At 35.1% G+C, this 21,376-nt stretch overlaps 1 protein-coding gene across 10 annotated transcripts in view; it reads left to right on the top strand.

The window, feature by feature from the left end:
- The window catches only part of LOC141397482 (uncharacterized), a 163,681-nt gene that overhangs the window by 119,293 nt on the left and 23,012 nt on the right, over positions 1-21,376 (top strand). For all 10 annotated transcript variants that reach the window (XM_073973807.1, XM_073973848.1, XM_073973818.1 and 7 more), the window contains one exon: positions 9,131-9,219. In XM_073973807.1, the coding sequence (XP_073829908.1) occupies positions 9,131-9,219 (89 nt within the window). The remainder of the gene's footprint in view (positions 1-9,130; positions 9,220-21,376) is intronic.

The following is a 21,376-nucleotide window of genomic DNA, read 5'->3' as shown; positions in this document are numbered from 1 at the left end:
TAGAACCTATATTGGGTTTTCATATAATATTCAAAGAGTGTTCCGAAAAACTAAACTCGGAAAAATACCATACTATGCACATCATTGCCCTTTGGTCTAAAAAACTTTTGAAAATCTGCTCAATTGATACCATTGACTCAATTCATGAAAGATTTGAAAGCTAAAACTAAACAATCATTTCTTAAACGATTTGTACCTACAATGGCACATCTTATAGGGACATTTTTATTTCCGCCGTCTAAGGAGACGATTTTTTTATTAGCTAGAAATTGATACATATTATCGAGTACCGTATCTAGCCAGACTGATGTTTTACACTTTTGGAAACAGTCTAATCTAAAATATTTAGAACAATTAGCCAGTAAATTTTTGGCTATACCCGTCAGGTCAGCAACGAGCGGGAGATTTTTCCACATATGGAAATATTCAAAACGAAATATTCAATAAGACTTTTGAGTTCTAACTTGGACAAAATAATGTTTATAAATAAGAATAGAAATTAAATAAGATTGGAAAAATTAGAAGTACATATGGGGATTTGTGAGTGAAATCAGACAATTTTTCAATAAGAAGTTTTTTATTTCCTTTATTTTTTGCTGTGGTTATGCTGATCATCAACAAAACATTTCAGTATATTTTCTGATTTTTTTCGACCAACGGCTCCAGGGACTTCGCGCCTTGAAAAGGTCGAATTCTATGAAAAGAATTCAAAGAAATACTCATAACTTCTTTAATATTGGGCCAATTTGAAAAAAAAAATCTGTTTAGTATATTTTGGTGCTTTATCACCTAAAAATAGAAAAAAAATTTGGCACAGTTGGCTTAGATGCAATTTTCGTGATTTAATATTTAAAATCAATTTTTAACAATGATTTTCTTGCACACTTTTTGTATAAAACTACGATCAAGTACAAAAATTTTAAGTCCTACTTGGTAGTGGGATTCGATAACGATTTTATATATACTACTGCTCAAAAGATCTTATTTTACCAAAAACATGATACGTTTCATTTACTTACATTTGTGTTGCTGTTTTATTTAGGAATTTGTGTACCAGCATTAGTGGGTATTACTGAATGAAGTATTTTTTTGTCCGCTATATGTTTAAACATTACGTATTTCATAATCAAATCCTCTTTGGTATCTGAATAATAATCTTCTGGCAAAAAAATTTCTTTAATATTTGATAGATTATTTGGCTCGGATGCTCAGTCATATAATCATCAGCTTAGTTAGTTTGTTGTCCGGCTGGAACATTCCATTTCCAAAATCTAAAAATAACTCTGTTTTACCAAGTTTAAGATAAATTCATATATAAAACAACAAAACAAATGTTAAAAAATATTTTTTAAATTTTTTGGTAAAATAACAAGAATTTCACCCTGGTATAAAAGACAAATTTCAAAGACTACGCTAAGCGTTTGTAAAAAACAAATTGCATTTGAAAGAGGAAAAGTTAGATGATATCAAAGCCGTCCCACAACCGATATGTCTGAAGACCCTTTACCAAAGGCGAAACATGTCATGTCACACAGTGGTGGGTTTGTGGGTTCGAATCGTCGGCCTTCGTTTTTCACTTGCATTATTGATCATCAAGCTCGCCTAAAAAAAGGCAAAACTTTCGGAAAAATTATATTGACATATTTCAAAAAATTAAGAAAAAATAGTAATCATTCGAATCCCACTACCAAATAGGACTTAACATTTTTGTAATTGATCGTAGTTTTCTACAAAAAATCAAGAAAATCGAAGGGGTCATTGTTATAAATTGATTTTAAATATGAAATCGCGAATAAGTTCCAAATTGTTTTCTACTTTTTTTATTAAATACAACAAAACCTATAAAAAAAAGATTTTTTTCAAATTGGACCAATATTAAAGAAGTTATGAGCATTTCTTTGCATATAGTTTTCATAGAATTCGACTTTTTCAAGGCGCGATACCTCTGGAGCCGTTGGTCGGAAAAATCAGAAAATATACTAAAATGTTTTGTTGATGAGCAGCATCACCACAGCAAAAAATAAAAGATGTCATATTGAAAAAGTGTCCGATTTCACTCAGAAAACCCCATATGAATATATTTTGAACAAATAAATGTACACCTACATATATCGATTTATCTTTTTTTTGTAATTTCGTGCGTGAGTGTGCGTGTTCGTGCCTTCTCGAAAAACGCCGTGTTTGTGCGTGAATGTGCATAAAAATTTTGGTCCGTGTTCGTGCATGTTCGTGCCTAATTTTTTAGGCACGCGCCCATCTCTAACTCCAATACATTTCAAAATTATGCAAAATCTGGACACATTTTGACGATTTTTTTAAACACATTTGTACAAGACTTTTTCAGTACAATTTTTTCCTAAAATATTAAGAATTACCTCTGTTTGAAATATCCATTTTGAAAATGCCAAGTTTATGTAGCAAACGCTACGCGTTATGTCGATTTAAAAGCAGCAAAAATTAATATTTTTCACCTGTTTCTTAAATTTTAAAAATATGTTCAAATTTAACACTGTGCTACACGAAAATTAAACAACATACGAATTTGCTATTTTGTCAAGACAGATTATCAAAAATTTGTGTTTCAATTTTTCAATTTAGACCCGTTTTTTTTTCAATCTTGCCCCAACGTGCGTCGCCTCATTACGTCCTCTGTAGACAGAAGGCTTCTAGAGGTCGTCTATAGACGGAAAACCTCTTAAAGTCTTCTATAGACAGATTACCTCTTCAGTAGTGGGATTCTCTAATGCTTTTTTGGTTATCGAAGAAACGCAAAATTAAGAATAAAAGTTTGTTTGGTTGCTAACTTACCGAAACATTTCGTTTATTACCGAAATTATAAGCATTTTATTTTTAACAATTTTTCTCAGTTACCAAAAAATGCGTTAGAGAATCCGACAATAGGTATTCCAAAGGCAGAAGACCTTTTGGGGTCTTTTATTGACAGAAACCCTCTTGAGGTCTTCAGTTGACAAAAGACTACTTGTGATCTTCTCTAGACAGAAGACATCTTATGGTCTTTCATAGACAGAAGACCTCTTATGGTGTTCGATAGAGAGAATACCTTTTATTGTCTTCTATGGATTGAAAAATCTCTAAATATCGACTATATAAAGAAGACTTCTTACTGTGTTCTAAAGACAGAAGGCCTCTTGCTTCCTTCTATAGACAAAAATCCTCTTCAAGTCTTCTTTAGGTTAAATACTTCTTCAGTAGTGCGATTCTCCAACTCATTTTTTGAGTTACCGACAAATGTCGGTAAAATAAAAAAAAAAATTCGCATGGAATTAGGTCGTCAACGACGACCCTACTTTTAGATATTGCTCATGAGCTATATTATGAGTCAAATTAACTATACATCTGGTGTGAAACATTTCAAACTGTATATTGTAGTTCTGTGGAACTAAATTATATGAAAGACGCACTTTTGACCCCTCAACGTAAAGTATGTGGTCGGTCTTGTATGCAAATGATGTCAATAATATGGTCTATATGGTATTGATCACAATGGCCACCAATATATTGAGCACATACCATTTGAAATTTAATTTAAAGTACACGCAATTATTTATATGCTGCCTGTATCATAACCTGTTTTTACAATATAATTTCACGTCTCTGGAAAAAGTATCCTTGTGTAAAAATTTATTCTTATCCGCCAAAAGGTCATGCAAAAGTAGTGGAATAGGGATCAGATAGTCGGCCCCGTCCGACTGTAGTCTTTTCTTACTTGTTTTATGGTTTGTTTATTGGTATATACTTTTATACGGGAAAATGTGCCTCATCGAAATAATGGTTTTAGACCCAAGTATGTTTGGACGAAATCCGTTTCAGACAATTTGTAGTTGATTTAGCCATGTCCGTCCGTCTGTCTGGCTGGCTGGAGCGCACTCTCGGGCGGATAAACCGATTTGGTCCAAAATTTTGCCTTCCTAATACTTTGTTCAAACTTAGTTTAAGTTCGAAGATGGAAAATATCTGTCCACTCCTTCAGGTAAATCGCCCCACAAAAGTTCGAAAATGAAAGGAGTTAACGATTTGTTTCATACTTTGCATATCGTGAAATTTCTACCAGACATAGATGAGGTTCTAATATGAACTCTATCTGTCCACTGCTTCGGTTACCTCCTACACAAAATTTCGGAAAAGTTCAGTTTAGGACCTGCTCTCGAATCGCTTTGATTCTTTTTGCAACAACTTATATTATCTGCGCCCTTAACGAATGTACAATGTACAAGGGCAAAACCATATTTGCTGACAAAAAGACCTGAAAGCTTTAAAAACCGCCTACGACCATAATGTGTAGTGGCTGAACGCACGATAACTCTGGAACGGATCAACCGATCGGGTCCGAAATGTGGCCTTCGTAATATTTTGTCCAAACTTAGTTTAGGGCTGAAGATGGGTCATATCGGTCCACTTTTTCGGGTACCTTCCCCACAAAAGTTCAACACTATTCGCTAAAATTATGCCCACGATAACTCTCGAAGATAGTAACATCGTAAAATTTCTACAAGAAATAGATCTAGTTCGAATATGGACTATATATCAGCAAAAATGTCTAAAATCGTCTTTTCCATTTCAAAAAAATCAAAAAAAAATTTTGATACTACATCTATGATTTTTGGTACATAGATTAAGAAAAAAATCGTCATTCCAAATCTGTTTTCGTTACAAACTTTGATTGTTGCGCGCAAAAGATATGACCGTTTTAATTATGCTAATTAGAAAAAATTCTAAAAAAATCGCGGCTTAATATAGTAAGCTGTTATATCCAATTGTCGTTAACTGAATTCGCACCCTTTGAGAATATGCAAAAAAATTCAAAAAGTTTCAATGGATTCGCGAAAAATTAAATTTATTAAATAATTTCACGTATTTACAAACATATTTTTGAAACAATAGCGCTTATACTTACAAAAAAATATATAAAAAAATTATAGCAGCATCCAGACATTGCGAGGAATAAAATGAAACCTAAGTCGTGAAGTTTGGAGCTATAGTATTCGTGTTATTTGCAAAAATACAATGAAAATGTGACGAAAAAAATAAAAATTTTGTTATTCTAATTTTATTTTTTTATGGTTTTATAGGAAATGTTGAAGAAAAAATGATTGAGTTCTTCGTCATTTTCGTCCAAATTTCACGCAATAATGAAGATATTCCGTTGAAACAACTTTTTCACTTATAGTTTTCCTATTGGCGAATATTTTTAGAACATTATATTAAATCACAAGGAATTCCAATTGTGGCATAACATTTAAAATAATGTTATATTGAATATTACAACATTTGAAACGCATATAAACCGCGTAATAGTGAAAATGACATGATGCGCATCCGATTTTCCAAAACAGCGAATCAATCCCTCTTATTTGATATAAACTTTGTGAAATTCCATTTGACGACCACGATGTAGCATCAGTTGCATGTTAGGGTGCAAAAATCAGTAAAATGCCCATAATTTCCACGAAGTACATTTGCATTTTATGCGCATCCGATTTCAATGATCACCATTAAAAAATACATCATCCTATGTCATTTCAATGCGATCCATCAAGAACCGTGGATGTAGCATCGCACTCAGTTTTTAGAAAAAATCTATTATATTTCCGGATTCGCGAACGTTTTTCAATATCTGTTTTCGCACATTTTAAATATGCGTTTCGCTCTATTTATCTAAGTAGGAATCACACATCTAAAACGCGTCTAAATACACGATATTTTCAAAAAAAATTTTTTGCATATTTTCGAAATTTGAGGGGTATCATATCCGCCGATCTAGTGGATGGATTTAGACGCGCAAAGGCTTGTTAGATTCAGAACGTAAAAAAACTAAATTCACGCGGGTTTCCACTGAAATCGAAAGGCATTTGTAAGTTTTGAATCCAAAAAACTGGTTTTTTAAAAAAAAAATACGCACAAAAATTTCGACTTTAAGCTGAGATTGTTGTGAACCTTTGAAGGCTACACGCCCTAGTTATACATCAAAAAATGCGTAATCGCGAGTACTACAATCTCATAATCAGTTTTTAAACGAGTACAGTTGCGCGTTCCGATTAAAGCAAATATTCAAAAAACCCAATTTTTCAGTCTTCAAAATGTAAGCATCCGTTTGAGATTGATGCTGTGGTTATATTAAAAAATCATACATTAGAAACTTCATCTCTGAAGTGTATTCTTTAACTTCTTCTTTGAACATTATACTCTACATTGTATTGTAAAGCCACTAATTGAAAACTGACTTAAAAAAAACTCGTTTCCTTCAACGATTTTTTTCTATTTTTATACCCTACACCACTATGTGGTAAGGGGTATTATGTGTTAGTGCATTTGTATGTAACATACAAAAGGAAGCGAGATAGACCCATAGTTCCTTCTAGGGATATACATAGAATCACTTTCTGAGTCGATTTATGCATGTCCGTCCGTCCGTCCGTCCGTCCGTCCGTCCGTCCGTCCGTTCGCAACGTACAGGTCGCATTTGTTGACCGATTTCGCTGAAAATTGGGGAATACCATTTTTTTAGCCGTCGGAAGATCAAGTTCGAAGATGGGCTATATCGGTCCAAGTTTTGGTATAGCCCCCATATATATTTTCGGCCGATTTCACGTATTTTCTGTAACACACACGCTATATATGTCCGATTTCGATGAAATTTGGAATGTGTGACTGAATTTGGTCTAAAAATAAATGTGCCAAATTATATCGAAATCGGTTCAGATTTGGATATAGCTCCCATATATATGTTCGCCCGATTTCTCGTATGTGATGTACCAATCACGCTATATACGTCCGATTTTAATGAAATTTGGAATGTTTGACTGAATTTGGTATAGAAATAAGTGTGCCAAATTATATCGAAATCGGTTCAGATTTGGACATAGCTCCCATATATATTTTCGGCCGATTTCACGTATTTGCTGCTCCAAACACGCTATATAAGTCGGATTTCAATGATATTTGGAATGTGTGACTGAATTCGGTCTGGAAATAAATGTGCCAAATTATATCAAAATCGGTTTAGATCTGGATATAGCTCCGATTTATATTTTACATATTCACAGTGGTGTAGGGTATCATATAGTCGGCCCCGCCCGACTTTGATCCTTTCCTTACTGGTTTTACATTAATATGACCACAGCTTCCGCTCAAATTATAATTTTAAGAAATCCATCGGTGAATCGTGCTAAAACAGTTTATTTTACCTAAATGCGTTCAAAAGTTATGGTATATTACAACAATTCGCGAGATACAATACCCCATACCTCAGTTTCAACAGAAGTAAATTTTCTACAAAAAGGCCGATATGTCAAATCCTTCGGCGCCACTGGGGTATGCAAATATTTGAGTTTCACAGTGACAGAATATTCAAGACATTGTTTCTATTTATGACAACAGTGTACCATCTGCCTGAGGAGGTGAAAATGTTAACAGTGCATCAGCCCACCAATATATTGCAATGGCTGCTTGAGTGTTATCGCCCTGTCATTCATTTGGAAAAAAGAGAGAGTGAGAGAGGACCAAAGGTACAAATGGTGACCCCTAGATTAATGGACTCATTAGGCAGGCTTGGATAGTATTCACACTGATGCAGTTGCAAAGTCAGTTAAAATATAAAGTCTGCCAGCTGTCACGAACACGAATAATTAACAGTACAGTAACCAACACCGACCCTGCATGTGGAACAACAACTAGACCTTTAGTCAAAATTGCGTGACTATCGCTCAATAATTTCTGTGTGGAGTTTTATTACAATTTACATGTGACAGACGAATGGATAATAGCTATATTTATCGTTTCGAGTCGTCTATATATGAAGATCGTTATCCCAAAGGGAGGCCTGGGACTGATATTTTGAGGTGTAACATGATTTTTTCGCCAAAAAAAAACTTATAATTCCTTCTTCACATTGTTCTGAAGTTTATAATATTCAGGTATAGCGCGTTAAAATTAACATGAAAGTAGGGTTTTTGCAACGAACCAATAACATTTCTAAATTGTATATCATTGAGGACAAATACGTCGAAAAAGTATATAACCATCTATATCTTATAAGGACACAAAAGGACATATCGAGCCCTTTTTGCATATTACAAACAAAAACATAATGTAATGGATGACAGTGTAAAAATAAATTTTTTAGTGAAAACTTTTACAAGAGTTATTATCTTAAAGTTTTACCAAATGTTTAATAAATGGTTAAACATTAATAATTTCCTGAATATTACTTTTTAATCTTTATTTATGCATTTTAAAATTGGCTGACATTTGACACCTAAAAAAACTTAAATAATATGTGTGCTTCAAATTAAGGGCGGTTGTCATGGTGAATCACAATAGTCTATAGGCCTTTGCATGAATCTATATGTACATACATATATTTGTATAGTGTCTATAAACATTATATTTATGACAGATTTTTTTAAGCAGTAGACCAACAATTTTCCTCCAAATTGCTAGTTTGAAATCTAATAAAAACGAAAAACGTAAATTTTGTCTACACCTCTGTCATTTCGACATTTCAGAATATATTTTAAAATGGATTTGGTTGAAAATTAATTTATTTTTTTAAGATTTTTTTCTGTTTTTTGTAAACAAACTAACACGGTATTGCCTTATAAAAAAATCACACGGGCTTTTTGTCGGTGTGTCAGATGGAAGAAGAAAAGAAATGTTTGAACAAAAAAACAACCCAATTTTCATTTAAAGCATTAAAAAAAGGCGACAATGACGACTAGATGAAAATTCACAACCTTTAATTTATTGGAATTGTTGAGAGAAAAAAACAACAAAAAACACAAAGAAAATAAAAAAATAGCTACATTCAGAGCAGTGACGTTGAATAGAAGCAAATCAAGGCAGAAACAAAAAACACATTCTTGTACATTGATCAGTAAGTTAGCAAATTAGTTTATTTACAACACTCCTGCCACTAGGAAGGAACCAAGATTTGTATTTATTTGAGCATACTTTTGCTTTGTATTAATGAAGAATAAATGTTGTCATATAGTAGACCCTGGAATCAGTGTAAATGGAGAAGGCAAATTAATTTACTTAACATTAACTTAACAGTTGTAAATGTATGTGTATGTGAGTGTACTTATTTTTGACGTTTCACATTATATTTCAGATTGGATCGAAAGTCATCACGTGGCATGGTCTATGAGAATGAAGAATTAAGATTACGTACCATCAATATTAATGCAGAAGTTGAGAGAGGTAAGTCTAAAGAGTGCGATTTGAATGGATTTAAGAGTGATTAAATGAACCGAAAATATTATTATTACCACGATTGCAAATTTCAAGAATTATTAAATGTATATAAAGTTCAAGGATTTTAAATACTAACATTCGTTAAGATAGCAAAATTCCTAAAAAAATTGCTTTAGGGGTATCATACATCACGGGACAACGTTGCTCAATGTAATATCTATTAAATTAGATAGAGTTCGGGTTATGTTTTGTGGTTAAGATTTTTCGTTTTTAAAATAGCCAGTCGTAATCCCAGATTCGTTCTTTTAATATTTTATTAAACTACTTTTTTATAAGTCGGATGAATTTTGCATTTTATTAAGGGTTACCTCTACTTGTCACTTTCAAAAAATCGAAAAAAATAGTATCGGCTTATTTTAAGTACAGGTAGTATAGAGTATGCCGCATTTCAACTTTCAACTTCAATTTCAACCTGATCGGAGCAAAATTGCCTGAGATATGAGCATTGGAAGGGAACAATTTATTGTGATTTGTATGTAGCGTGGAAGCTTTAAACGCGTCTTTCTCGAAATGGCATTTTTGAAACCGGTGCCAACGATAGCTCGAAAACGAATTCACCGATACTCATATGGTTTGGTGAGCCTATTATATGCATAAAAAGCTTGTATTTAAGCGATAGAGATTTTTTTTAAAAATTTTTTGCTCGATTTTTTTTACAAAAAATAGGCAATTTTTTTCGTTCAAATCGAAATTATGACTTTGCCAGCAAACAATTTTTTTAAAATTCTGTTTCGCTTTAAGACAAGATTATTAGGTTCTTAAAACGCCTACAAAAATAAACAGAGATAGGCCCATCCGTTTTCGAGCTATCGTTGGCACCGCAAAACGCTTTTACAAAAAATGGGTTTACCACATTTACCCCAATATTTACACATTTAATTTAATTTAATATTGCATAGTCAATATTTTTCAACAACAAAAATTCCAGACGTAGCTTAAGATGTGATCTTTCAGTTAGAAAAAAATTTGAAAAAAAATCTTGAAAAATGAGTTTTTTTGCCTGCACAACTAGGAGTAACCCCTTAAGTACAAGCTTGTCCGAGTCCATGCTTGTGGTCTATGGTTTGGATTTTCCGTATAAAATGGAAATGAAAAGAATTTGAAAATTGTCGACGGAATAAAAAAAATTTTCCTTTTCCAGCCATCGCAAACTTATTTTCTGAACACTAACTGCACATCGAAAAACATATAAACCCTTATAACAAGAAAATTACATGTATACACACATATTTATGTACTTCAAGTTTTTGTTGTTATAAAAAATGCTCATCAACATTAAATGAAGAATGGCATTGCAATTTGCATTTCATCATTGACAATCGTTCGACTAAAGCAGCCCTTAATTTCCTTCAATTTTCTCATGAACATGTTGTTGTTATTGTTATACTGTTTATTATTGTGAAATGCTAAATGTTTCAAGGATTTTCATTATGCTATTGAAATGTTTACATCTCAATTTATCAACCGGCAATATGTACTTGAAAAAAGGGGAAAGATTTTATATTCGAAGTCAGTCAGCATTTAAAATGCATCACACTTGTTTTGAAGAAAATAAATACGCAATAAAAATTTGACTAAAATACAAAAGAGCTGTAAAGTGAAATTTAAGCCATATTAATTGGCAGAATGTGATAGTGAACACTAAAAAACACTTTGCTTTAATGGGAGATTTTTTATAAAAACAAATAATGAAGTAACAGTCGACATTGCCTACTGAGATATCAGGAAAAGTGTCTAATACCCTAGACAGACGGCAGAGTTAATTTGCATTAAAAATGTCCTAATTTGAATTAATTTTTCACCCTGACAGACGATAGTATCTGCATTTATGAAACAGCTGTTTGTGTTGTTTGTTTGTACCCAGCAGACCATTTCATAAAGCTTTACAAAAGTTCGCCAAAATATGCGAAACAAATACACTTTCTACCTTTGATATTTTCACCACGATGAAGCAAAAATAAATTTAATTTATTCGCGATATTTTTGAGTCTTTTTAATATTATAAAAATATTGCAAAACTTTAAAAAACATTCGAGGAAGATACAATTTTTGATAGAATTGGTATGGTGGGTAATGACATTTTTTGTGATAATAAAAATTTGAAAAAGAGATTTGCTAGAAGGCGTAAAAAACGATTAGCTGCTATTCTACTCGCGAAAGACCACTACTTATTTTGAAGAAACGCGAAAATTGCTGATTTGCTTTCCCTTTTTATACCCTCCACCATAGTATGGAGGGTATATTAAGTTTGTTTTTCCGTTTGTAACGCATTGAAATACTCATTTGCGACCCTATAAAGTATATATATTCTTGATCAGGGTAAAATTCTGAGACGATCTGTGCACGTCCGTCCGTCTGTGGTAATCACTCTAGCATCCACAAAAATTGAGATAGGACGCTGGGAAAATGCGTCGTTTGTTTGCAGGCAGGTCAAGTTCGATGATGGGCTATATCAGTCCACGTTTTGGTGTAGCCCCCATATAACGGTACCCCCCGATTTACGGTATTTTGACGTTTTTAGCTACATTTTCAGACCGATTTAGCTATAATTTGACATTTAGGGTTCTTAATTGTCAAAAAACTTATATAACAAAAGTTGTGGACATAATTCCACGTTTTGGTATAGCCCCCATATAACGGTACCCCCCGATTTACGGTATTTTGACGTTTTTAGCTACATTTTCAGACCGATTTAGCTATAATTTGACATTTAGGGTTCTTAATTGTCAAAAAACTTATATAACAAAAGTTGTGGACATAGGTCCACGTTTTGGTATAGCCCCCATATAACGGTACCCTCGATTTACGGCATTTTGACGATTTTAGCTACATTTTCAGACCGATGTAGCTATAATGTGACATTTAGGGTTCTTAGGTGTCAATAAACTTATATAACAAAAGTTGTGGACATAATTCCACGTTTTGGTATAGCCCCCATATAACGGTACCCCCCGATTTACGGTATTTTGCCGTTTTTAGCTACATTTTCAGACCGATTTAGCTATAATTTGACATTTAGGGCTCTTAAGCGTCACTTAGCTTATATAACAAAAGTTGTGGACATAGGTCCACGTTTTGGTATAGCCCCCATATAACGGTACCCCCGATTTACGGTATATTGACGTTTTTATCTAGATTTTCAGAGCAATTTATCTATAATGTGACCTTTAGGGTTATTAAGTGTCAATAAACTTATATAACAAAAGTTGTGGACATAGGTCCACGTTTTGGTATAGCGCCCGATTTACGGTATTTTGACGTTTTTTGCTAAATTTTCAGACCGATTTAGCTATAAATTGACATTAAGGGTTCTTAAGTGTCAATAAACTAATATAATAAAACTAGTGGACATAGATCAATGTTTTGGAATAGCCCCCATATAACGTTACCGCCCGATTTCAGGTATTTTGACGATTTAAGTCGCATTTCTAGACCGAATTAGCTATAATTTGATATTTAGGGCTCTTAGTGACCAAAAAACTTATATTCGAAAAAATTATGAACATAGGTATATGTTTTGATATAGCCCCATATTACGGTACCTCCTGATTTTCCGTATTTTGCGATTTTTACCTACAAGTTTTAACCGAATTAGCTGTAATTTGAACATTTGTCGTTTGAAGTTCTTAGTGGTCACCACGCCTCTCCACCAAAAATTGTCAAGAAAGGTCGATGTATTGATAAAGCTCCCATATAAAAGTACCTCCCGATTTTCAGTAATTTGATGATTTTAACTACAATATTAAACCGAACTAGCAGTAAGTTGACATTTGAAGATCTTAGTGGTCACAACACCTCTCCATAAAAAATTGTCAACATAGGTCCACGTTCGGATATAGGTCCCATATAACGGTACCTCCCAATTTTCAGTAATTGGCAATTTTAGCTAAAATTTTTAACCGAACTAACTGTAATTTGACATTTGAAGGTTGTAGTGGTCACCAAACATCTGCATCAACAATTTTCAACATAGCCCCAATATAACGATACTTCCCGATTTTCGGTACTTTGAGGATTTTACTTAAAATGTTTAACCGAACGTAGGTCCATGTTTTGGAATAGCCCCAAAACAAACCTCCCGATTTTCCGTACCTTAGCTTTATTTTTTGGACGAACTTTCTGTAATTTGAAATTTAAAAGCCAACAAAAATTGTTCATTTATGTTCATATTTTCGTATAGCCCACATACCTCTGAACTAGCTGTTAATGACATTTGAAGTTCCCACGTTATGTACCGATTTTCGGTATTTTGAGGATTCTAGCTACAATTGTTAACCGGATTAGGAGTTATTTGACATTAAAGGCTCTCATTAAAAACTGTCAACATAGGTAAATGTTTTATTATAACCCCTATATAACGGCACCTCCCAATTTCTAACCCACCAAAAATTGTCAACATACATAGTTAGATATAGGCACTATAAAAAAGAGCCCACCGAATGAAACATGTTATGTACATTATCTGACATTTTAACGTACCCACTTAAAGTTGGGGACAGGAATGAAAACTAATTATTCCATTTTAGTTTAGAATATTTTATGGTGGAGGGTATGAAAAGTTCGGCCCGGCCGAACTTAGCGCTTTTTTACTTGTTATTTTCTTAAACATGGAAATTTGACAAAAGACAATTGATTTTCAACAGCATTGCCATATTGAAATTGCTAAATTCATTTTAAATTTCCTTTGATTTTGTGCATTAAGAATGTGGATAATGCACGAATTAATTTGAATTAAGGCAGTTAATGCAAATTAACGCTGCCGTCTGTCTAGGGTATAAAATTGTATTTTTTCCACTTCAGAACAATAATAAAAAAATATTTGATACTACATCAATTATTTTTGGTATCTAGATTAAGAAAACTATCGTCATTTCAAATCATTTTTGTAACTAAATTTGATGATTGCACGCAAAAGATGTCATATATCGTTTTAATTTTATTAATTAGAAAAAATTCTAAAAAGTTCGCGGCTTTGTATAATAAGCCGTTATATCTTATAACCGTTAATTAAACGTATACCTTTTGCAATGATCCAAAATTTCCAACTCAATACGTCTCTATGTTTTTTTTTTTTAATTTTGGGCCAATTTTCCAAGAAGAATGGACTTTGACCCCCAAAAAAATTGTACCGTCGTAACAAGGGCCACAAAGACAAAAACACGCAAACAAATTTAAACAATCCTAGCCGAGTCCTTAAACGGTACTCTTTCCAAAATTTGTGTGGAAAGCACCCAAAGGAGTGTTCCGATGTAGTCCGTACTTGAACGTAATCCAAGTCTCTAAGAAATAATACGACGTACAAAATTAAGACCAAACTGGTTTCCCTCTTCGAGGGTTGTCTTAGGCACGAGCAGTTTAGTAAAAAATGGACCATAATAGAAGGGGCCACAAGGCGAAAATGTTTCAAACAAATTCAAAACGGATCTATATAGTCCATAATATAACCTTATATATGCATGGAAGTATTTTATTTTTTATTTTCTTTAATTTAAAAATATTTATTACAATTAAATATTTTTAAAATAAAAAATAAAATACTTCCATGCATTTTTTTTATATATATGCATGGAAGTAATATTTTCACATCCCTAGTTGGGAACAATTCCGTTAGTCCCTTCTGCAACTATCGTGCGAATAATCGTAGCGAAACATTTTGAACTTTTGTGGGGTAATTAACGGAAAGGGTAGACCGATATGGTCCATCTTCGAAATTAAACTAAGTTTGGACAAAATTTACGAGACCTAAAATTTGAAGCAAATAGATTGATCGTTTGAGAGTTACCGTGCGCACCAGCCAGCCAGTCAGAAGAACGGGCAAACCAACTCCAAATTGTCTGAAATGGATTTCGTCCAAACATACTTGGGGTCTAAAATCATTATTTCTAAAATAAAAAGAGAATTTTAGAAATAGTTTTCGGTGATTTTTGTTGAATCGATCAATGAAAAAGACCAATATTTCGAGGTACTATTACATTGTTTTTTACCAAAGGTATCCCAAAAACTTCAAGACCCCGTACAGCATTGTAATTTGTAACAATTTAACACCCTGGGAGTCCTTCTTTCGTGATTTGAAAACTTTTCTATCATGATTGCGAAATTTTGTAACATCCCTGTAGGGAGCATGGGGTCATGTGTCGACATGTCACCACTTTGTTTACTATTATGATAAAAAAGTCACCACTTTGTCAACATGTTGTCAACAACAGATACTTTTACCTTAATAAGAAGAAGCATTGTTTATACTGACAACTGATAGCCCAAGAAAAACATCTTATTTATCTTAATTTTCTTAATTGTTTAGTGCAAAATAATGTTCGTCGTTCGCACCAAAGTGTTTTTGTGAAAATACAATAACATATCGAAAATAGACAATTCTGTATCAAAATCAAATTCTGAGTGGGCTGGCATTTGTGGTGAAACTTCGAAAACTAGACATTTTGTGCAACCTTTAGAGGAGATTGTGGAGCCAAACGAATATATTGTCCCGTCTCGTTGGAAATGCTAACGCATTTTACATCTGATATTTGGACACGATATAATAATAAGTTATTTGGCAAAAACAATTGCGAGATTTTCCCAATGTTCTTACAGCTGTAATATGCAAGCAAATTTAAGGACATTTTGTTTATTTATACATGTTTATTCTTTTCAATTCCTAGATGTTATACGGACATTCTGATAAAACGTTAATTGCAGCAGAAGAAGAATTAAATAAGCAGACAAGTAGCACCAAGTCTTATGGCCAAGAGGCGATGATATTTCTGACAGTGATAAGGTTTTTGTTATTATTTAAATGTTAAAATGTTTAGCCGGTCCTGAAAACATTGGCTTTATTTACTAATTTTGTGCTTATGTGGAACCTTTTTTTAGCATTTTTATACCCTACACCACTATGTGGGGAGGGTATTATAAGTTGGTTTTGCCCAAAAAGTTTGTAACGCATCGAAATAATGGTCGTAGACCCATACTTATATATACCAAAATGAATGTCTCGACGAGCTGAGTCGATCTGGCTATGTGTGTCCGTCCGTCAGTCCGTCCGTCCGTCCGTCTGTCCGTCTGTCCATCTAAACCTTGTAATCACGCTACAGGTCGCAATTTTGATCGGATCGTCACCAAATTTTGGACGTTGATGAGGGTCCCCGAGGGGAAGAAGCCTATTGATTTTGGTGATGGTCGGATAATAATCAGGGGTCGGAATGGGCAAAAAACCTATTTGCGGAAAAAGTCAACGTTTTATTATAAAGCGAATATCTCCGTATCTACAAGGGGTATATTAAAGGCAAAGCCTGCTAATGAAAGTAGAAAATATCGCCTTTGCAACGATGTAAAGTGTGTTGTTGTAGGTGGTCAAACAAAGAAGATATCACAATAGCCGCTAATAGAACACAACTTTTCATTTTTGCGATTTTAATAATAATGACGAATATGACAACTTTGGTTGGAAACCTTCCAAAAACAAAGTCTGAAGATGAAAGTAAAAAATCTCATCTTTACAATGATGCAAAGTAGGTTGACGTAGGTGGCCAAATAACGGAGATATCGCAATAGTCGTTAATACATCCCATTTTTCCATTTCTTTGCAATCACGCTACAGGTCGCAATTTTGATCGGATCGTCACGAAATTTTGGGTGTTAATGGGGGTCCCACAGAGGAATAAACCTATTGATTTTAGTAATGGTCGGATATTATGCGGGGGTCGGAATGTGATGGTTGATGATTGGCATACATCCCACTTTTGCATTTTTTTATTTGAGTTATTCTGACGATGAACTTAAACGCGTTTCAATAAAATTGACCTGTATTAATGAAGACATTCAGAGCAAAGGCGCTAAGCTATCCCAATTTTAATATTTTGAATTTTACCAGTCAAAAGCTTATGCACAGGGGAAGTGGTGTAGGGTATCACATAGTCGGCCCCGACCCGACTATAGCCTTGGCTCACTTGTTATATTATATGGTATTTCTTTAATAAAATATACTATTTAAACAAAAGTATAAGTTCGTTGCCTTGTTAAACATACTATATAGCTTTTTAATCTATAAAGAGTTTAAAATTGCCACTGAGAACCTCAAATGTCAAATTACGCAAAGTTCGATAACAAATCTAGCTAACATTTTCAAAATACCGAAAATCGGGATATACTGTTATATGGGAGCTATTCCAACACATAGACCTATATTGACAATTTTCGTTGTGAAATTTTATGACCACTGATAATCTCAAATGTCAAAATACAGATAGTTCGATCAACCGATTTTCAAAGTACCGAAGATCAGGAGGCACCGTTATATGGGCGCTATACTAAAACATGGTCCTATCTTGCACATTTGTAGTGGAGAATTTGTGTGCCCACTTCAGAATCTCAAATGTCAAAGTGCAGGTAGTTCGGTCAATAAAAGTAGCTAAAATTCACAAAATACCGAAAATCAGGAGGTATTGTTATATGGGCTATACCAAACCATGAACCTATGTTGACAAATTTTGGGGGATACATTCTGTGACCACTGGGAACCTCTAAAGTCAAATTACAGATAGTTCGGACAACAAATTTAGCTAAAATTTGTAAAATACCGAAGATCGGGAGATACCTTTATATGGTGGAGAATTTGTGTGGTCACTTGCGACCTCAAATGTCGCAGTACAGCTAGTTCGGTCACAAATTTTAGCTAAAATCCTGACAATAACGAAAATCGGGAGGTATTGTTATATGGGGGATATACCAAAACATCGACCTACGTTGACAATTAATGGTGGAGAAGTTTTGTGACTACTTTTTTTGTTGTAGACGCATGAAATTACAGATAGTCGCTAAAATCCTCAAAATACCAGAAATCAGAAAGTTCCGATATAAGAGACTATAGCAAAAAGACACTCAGGTACAAAAATGTAGCACAATGAGTTGGCACGCCAGAGTTAGACGAGCATGACTCGAATCACAATTTCAGTCTGACGAGTTATTAACAAGCAGATAAGTAAATTTGTTATCGTGCCAACAAGTCATCTTTAGAGCTTTGAGTTCGTTATGTCGGAAAGAATGGCCCTGTCCATAGTCAAGTTATATCGTTCTAGTCAAATTCACATTTTCAAACAATCCTTGAATGACCTTTGAACTACTCTTACATGAATGTTTTTTACTTTTGTGGGAGATGAAAGGGGTGACGTAGGGGATGGAAGATACCAAGCAACGGTCCTGACCGGTTTTAACATGGCAAAGCCCAGGATTTATCTTGGTCGCTCTTTCATCTCAAGTGGACACTGACCTCCCCGTGGTGTCACCTGGGAAACTGCTTTTAACACCCGTTAAAGGTAGTGAGCTAACATGTGCCGCGCGTTCTCCCATAAGAACGTTAAAAACTTGGGTTTGGGCGTCGGGTTAGTAACCCTCCCCTAGAAAAAACAGCATACTATGAAAAAACGAAAGAAAAGAAAAACAACCCCCTCTAAAGTTGACGAACCCCGCAAACGTTTTAAGGACCATGATCTGCGAATCTGCACCTGGAATGTTCGCACTCTTTATAGAGAAGGTGCAGTCTTCACATTGGCAGACGTACTTGAAAAGTACAAGGCCGATATTACTGACATACAGGAAATACGATGGATTGGGAAAGGCGTCACAACAACGCCTAAAGGTGACGCACTGTATTATAGCTGCCATGACGTAAAGCATGAGTTTGGTTGCGGATTTGTAGTTAGTCGGAGACTAAAACATGTGGTATCCAGATTCACTCCAGTGAATGAAAGACTTGCTGCAATTCGAATAAAAGCTAAATTCTTCAACATCAGCTTTATTTGCGCACATGCTCCCACTGAAGAAAAGGACGAACAGACCAAAGATATATTTTACGAGCGCTTAGAAGAAACATATGACAGTTGCCCTGCCCATGACATTAGAATAATTCTAGGCGATTTTAATGCCAAAATTGGAAAGGAGAATATCTTTGGCCCAACAGTCGGGAAATTCAGCCTCCACAGTGAAACATCTGACAATGGTATGAGGCTGATAGACTTTGCAGCTGCAAAAAACATGGTAGTTAGCAGTACCAGATTTAATCATCTCGATATTCATAAGGGCACCTGGCTGTCTCCAGATCAGAAAGCAAGAAATCAAATTGATCATGTTGAGATAGATGGAAGACATTCATCGAGCGTGTTGGATGTACGATCTTTCCGAGGCGCAAACATTGATTCGGACCACTACCTTGTTGCAGCAAAGGTACGCACCCGCTTAAACGTAGCAAACAAAGTACGAACAGACACAACACGAAAGTTAGACATCGGTAAGCTGCAATCACAACAGATAGCCACGGCATATTCCTCTCAACTAGCCCAATTGCTTAATCAAAGCACTCCTCATCCCGATAACATATCAGCGCAATGGCAAAGCATTGTCCACTCCATGCAAACAGCCGCAAAATCCATACTTTGATACCAGAGGCCTGCACCAAGGAATCCATGGTATGATCAGGAGTGTCGTGCTGCCACCGAAGAGAAAAATGCGGCATATAGGGCTACTTTACAATCCGTAGCAACGCGTAGCGCACGAGAGAGATACAGGGAGAAGAGGAGAGAGGAGAAACGTCTTTTCCCCAGGAAAAAGAGAGAGATAGAAAAGCGGGAGTGTGAAAAAATCGAGATGTACAGGAGCCAGAATGAAGTCCGAAAATTCTACCAAAGAGTCAAGCATCAAACTGATAGCTTTGGTACAGGCACATCCTCCTGTAGAGACCAGCAAGGTAATTTGGTAACTGATACAGATTGTGTACTCAGGATGTGGAAAGAACATTTTTCAAAACTGTTGGTATCCAATAGCAGCGAAGACGACGAAGATACTACAGTCTCAATCCCAGAAGATGGTATTGAATGTATACCGCCCAGCCAAGATGAGGTAAAGACAACAATAAATCGGCTGAAGAATAATAAGGCAGCAGGAGCCGATGGCTTACCAGCCGAGCTGTTCAAAACCGGAGGCGACACGCTGATAAGGTGTATTCATCAGCTAGTTAGCACCATCTGGCAGGAAGAACGAGTACCCGACGATTGGAACCTGAGTATCCTGTGCCCCGTCCACAAGAAGGGAGATAAGACTGTATGCTCTAACTATCGGGGCATAAGTCTACTCCCTATTGCCTACAAGATCGTGTCAGGGATATTGTGCGAGCGACTAAAGCCTATGGTCAACGAGATAATTGGACCATACCAATGGGGCTTTAGACCTGGCAAGTCCACCATTGACCAGATATTTACCCTGCGGCAAATCCTGGAGAAGACCCAAGAGATGCAGATCGACACCTACCACCTTTTTGTCGATTATAAAGCAGCCTTCGACAGCCCGCTGCGTTCAAAGGTATTCCAAGCCATGTCTGAATTTGGTATCCCCGCAATGCTCATCCGGCTGTGCAAAATGACTTTAACTGACACGAGGTCCTCAGTTAAAATAGGAAAGAACCTCTCCGAAGAGTTTGGTACCAAAAGAGGTTTCAGACAAGGAGACAGCCTTTCGTGTGATCTCTTTAACATCCTGCTGGAAAAGGTTTTACGAGATGCGGGGTCAAAAGAAGTGAAACACTATATATACAAACAGCCATATGCTACTTGCTTATGCCGACGACAGTGACATCAGGTGTCGATCAGTAAAGGACTTAACTGATACCTTTACAAAGGTCGAAAGGGAATCTGCTCAAGTCGGTCTGGCAGTAAATATCGTTAAAACTAATTTGATTGACAGCGAATATCGAGGTCTTATGAACAACGAGCTGTATCAACTATACAACGATATCAGTATAGTTGAGTTATGATGAATCCGGCATCAGAAACCTCCATATCCCACTTTGGGAAAATACAGCAGCAAACAGAGAGGATTGGAGATACGAGTATTGTCTTAGTTCGGCTTAAGGAACAAATGTTCTGTAAAACGCCAGCTAAGTAAGTAAGTGGGAGAGGAACCCGAATGTGTTATCCTATATAGATCCTATAGACCTTAACGGAATTTGATGTATATTTAGAAGAAATTTGGTGATGTGTAAAATTGCGGAAATTGCGCAAGTTATCGTTCTAATAACTTGTTTTATTTTTACCACTATCTCAGGGAGTATGGAAAA

This window comes from Musca autumnalis, unplaced genomic scaffold, assembly GCF_047663935.1.
Source record: "Musca autumnalis isolate F117 unplaced genomic scaffold, ASM4766393v1 scaffold_1, whole genome shotgun sequence".
NCBI lineage: Eukaryota > Metazoa > Arthropoda > Insecta > Diptera > Muscidae > Musca > Musca autumnalis.
The sequence above is the reverse complement of the archived record's forward strand: the minus strand, read 5'-3'. Positions and strand labels throughout refer to the sequence as shown.